The sequence below is a fragment of the Panthera pardus genome, unplaced genomic scaffold, assembly GCF_024362965.1.
Source record: "Panthera pardus isolate Hobbes unplaced genomic scaffold, ASM2436296v1 HiC_scaffold_12, whole genome shotgun sequence".
Taxonomy (NCBI): domain Eukaryota; kingdom Metazoa; phylum Chordata; class Mammalia; order Carnivora; family Felidae; genus Panthera; species Panthera pardus.
This window is the reverse complement of record NW_026526677.1, coordinates 93,564,427-93,568,203: the sequence shown is the minus strand read 5'-3', so window position 1 is coordinate 93,568,203 and position 3,777 is coordinate 93,564,427. Positions and strand designations below refer to the sequence as shown.

General features: G+C 42.2%; 1 protein-coding gene across 1 annotated transcript; it reads left to right on the top strand.

Annotated features, from left to right (window-relative positions):
- Positions 1–2,161: 2,161 nt before the first annotated feature.
- On the top strand, positions 2,162–3,118 carry LOC109257351 (olfactory receptor 151-like). The gene has a single exon (XM_019433379.2). It carries the CDS (start codon positions 2,165–2,167, stop codon positions 3,116–3,118), a length of 954 nt encoding a protein of 317 aa, XP_019288924.2. The 5' UTR covers positions 2,162–2,164.
- Positions 3,119–3,777: the final 659 nt, after the last annotated feature.

Here is a 3,777-nt window from a genome sequence, read left to right as displayed (position 1 = left end):
AATGACTGAATCCCAGGAGGTTCTGCCCATGTGTTATATAAACAGACCCCCAGTGACCCATTTTTCATAACCCTGCTGGCCTCTTGGAATACATTTAGGAATAGATATAAATTTGGAAATCTCCTTCATTTCTTGATGTTTATTTCCTAACTATTGGAACCAAGGCATCCCCTAAAATTTCCAGGAGACTGTGTTGTTTTTTTTCTCAGCACAGTATTCAATTACAGATTTAATGCAATTATATGAAAAAATATTTCTTCCGTGAATTCCTGTTTCTAATTCAGGCTTTATTTCTAAGCATTTGTTTACCTTCATCTCTAAGCGTTTTCTTCTTTATGTGCTGAGTTCTCATAGGCTGCAAGCCCAAGCCTCTTATGGTCTGGTAGAACTAGAGGTAATCATTGTAGTAACTGATATCAAATATATGGATCTTGTTTGCCTATTTCATATCATTAGATGATTATGGGAGTAAAAAATTAAATTTAAATCAGTTCTTTCTAGGATTTTCCAGTCCACACCACACTGAGTGGTATTTACTCTGCACTGCTTTGTAAAATACTTTGATTTCTGGTAATGGTGTATTCAAGGTGGATTTTCTATGTTTCTTACTGTTTTAAGAGGTGAAGATTGTGGGGTGCCTGGGTGGCTCAGTCAGTTAAGCATCTGACTTCAGCTCAGGTCATGATCTCACAGTTCATGGGTTTGAGCCCCTTGTCAGACTCTGTGCTGACACCTCATAGCCTGGAGCCTGCTTCGGATTCTGTGTCTCCCTCCCTCCCTCTGCCCTCCCCTGCTCATTCTCTCTCTCTCTCTCTTAAAAATAAACATTAACTCTCTGCCCCTCCCCCGTTCATGCTCTGTCTCTCTCTGTCCCAAAAATAAATTAAAAACGTTGAAAAAAAAAAAATGGGGCGCCTGGGTGGCGCAGTCGGTTAAGCGTCCGACTTCAGCCAGGTCACGATCTCGCGGTCCGTGGGTTCAAGCCCCGCGTCGGGCTCTGGGCTGATGGCTCGGAGCCTGGAGCCTGTTTCCGATTCTGTGTCTCCCTCTCTCTCTGCCCCTCCCCCGTTCATGCTCTGTCTCTCTCTGTCCCAAAAATAAATTAAAAAGTTGAAAAAAATATATATATATTTTTTAAAAAGAGGTGAAAATTGTGTACAAGGGGAAAATGTAAGTTTTTTTAAACTATTGTTGTTATCTAGAAGAAATTTGTTTTCCCTTTAGTAATATATGGGGAAAAACTTAGCTACTTCTGAGACTACTTATTGTGAAGTTAAATGCCATACCACCAATAATATAACATATGAAGTTTATAATGCAAATCAGATTTTTGTGTCTTCATAGCACATCCTAAGGATTTAAAGCCTCTATATCTAAGAAATGGAAATAAGGTTAATGCCAGAGTTATTATTATTATAGGAATCAAATGACACAATGTATTAAAGTACTTTTAAAAAGCAGGTTACGAAACTTTTTAAAAATGGACTGAGCCTGGGTGGCTCAGTCCATTAAGCATCCAACTCTTAATTTGAGCTCAGATCATGATCTCAAGGTTCATGAGTTGAAGCTCTGTGTCGGGCTCCCCACTAACAGCAAGGAGCCTGCTTGGTATTCTCTCTCTCCACTCCTCCCTCTCTCTCTGTCCCTTCTCTGCATGCACAGGTGTACTCTCTTTCACAATATCTCAAAATACATAAACTTAACATATATATTAATATACATTAATATATATTATATTATTTATTATATATTATATTAATATATTAATTATATATGTATATATATAAATATATATAAACCCAGAGTTTCTGATTTGGTAGGTCCTGGGTGGAGGCTGAGAGTCTGCATCTCTAACATGGTGCTGATGCTGCTGGTCCAACAAATGTACCCTAAGAACCATTGCTGTAGGATATTTGAGAAACATAAAAGTGGTAAAAGCCCCAGATCTTGTCCCCTTTTTCCTCCCAACCTCATGGTCTTTGAAATACCCAGAGCCTGGTCTTTCTCCCAGACAACAGCCAAAGGAAGGGAGGATTCATCGGGAAAGAGCCCAGGATCGCCCAGCTGAACCCAAGTGCTCAAAACCAGCTTTGCCAAGAAGTTTAAATGTAGGCTCTCATGGGCTCTTCTCTCCCATCCCCACAGGGCTCCCAAGCACAGGAGAATGGCTGCCGAAAATCACTCTACAGTGACCGAGTTTATTCTCAGGGGATTGACAAATCGGCCAGAGCTCCAGCTCCCCCTCTTCCTCCTCTTCCTTGGGATCTACTTGGTCACCATCATAGGGAACCTGGGCATGTTCACGCTGATTTGTCTGAATGCTCAGCTTCACACCCCCATGTACTACTTCCTCAGCAATCTGTCCCTTGTGGATCTCTGCTACTCCTCTGTCATTACCCCGAAAATGCTGGTGAACTTTGTGTCAGAGAAGAACATCATCTCCTATGCGGGGTGCATGTCACAGCTCTACTTCTTCGTTGTGTTTGTCGTTGCAGAGAGTTACATACTGACAGTGATGGCCTATGACCGCTATGTCGCCATCTATACCCCTTTGCTCTACAATGTCATCATGTCTCCTCAAGTGTGTTCCCTGCTGATGGCTGCGGCCTATGCCATGGCTTTCATTGGTGCAACAGTAGACACTGGCCTGATGCTAAAACTGTCCTACTGTGAGTTCCTCATCAGTCATTACTTCTGTGACATCGTGCCCCTCATGAAGCTCTCCTGCTCTAGCACCTATCATATTGAGATGACAGTGTTCTTTCTGGCTGGATTCAACATCACAGTCACCAGCTTAACAGTCCTTGTTTCCTACGTCTTCATCCTCTCCAGCATCCTCCACATCAGCACCACACAGGGGAGGTCCAAAGCCTTCAGCACCTGCAGCTCTCACCTTGCAGCTGTGGGAATGTTCTATGGATCTACAGCGTTCATGTACTTAAAACCCTCCACGGCCAGTTCTGTGGCCAAGGAGAACGTGGCCTCCGTGTTCTACACCACGGTGATCCCCATGCTGAACCCCCTGATCTACAGCTTGAGGAATAAGGAGGTAAAGGCTGCCGTGCAGAAAACGCTGAGGAGAAAACTTCAGATGCAAATGCCATGTAGAAAGCACTGAGGGGAACAAATGTTTTGAGGTAAATGTTATTCTTTTTCGATTTTAAAATTAAGTTGTGATACACAGGGAAGCCCTCTGAATGCTTGCCCGGCCACGATGGGAAGCATTAACTTGGGCACATAGTTCAATGAGTGCCTCCTCCCCTTCATCCTTCTTCATTCCCTCCCTCTCTGGACTCTCATTTCTGTTTGAAACCAAATCATTTCAAGTTCATATTTTCTTTCACTTGAAATCCATTTTCTCTCCTGAACCCTTTGGTAAACATTTACTAAAAATTTTAAACTTTCAGCTTTGAGGGACACCTGGGTGGCTCAGTCAGTTAAGCGTCTGACTTTTGGTTTTGGCTCAGGTCATGATCTCACTGTTTCTTGAGTTCGAGCCCCGCATCAGGCTCTGTGCTGACAGCGTGGAGCCTGCCTGGGTTTCTCTCTCTCCCTCCCTCCCTGCTGCTCTCCACCCACATTCTCTCTGTCTCTCTCAAAAATAAATAAATAAGCTTTAAAATAAAATAAAATAAAATAAAATAAAATAAAATAAAATAAAATAAAATACTAAAATGTCAGCACTGAGTTTGAAAGTCATCCATTATTTTATTACCTTCCCTACAGAAACTATTACTCAATCCAATTCTTCTTTTTTTGTGCCTGGGAGTATAGAAG

Excerpts from the sequence above, each read along its gene's own strand:
- LOC109257351 (XM_019433379.2), top strand. The coding sequence starts at position 2,165 with ATGGCTGCCGAAAATCACTCTACAGTGACCGAGTTTATTCTCAGGGGA.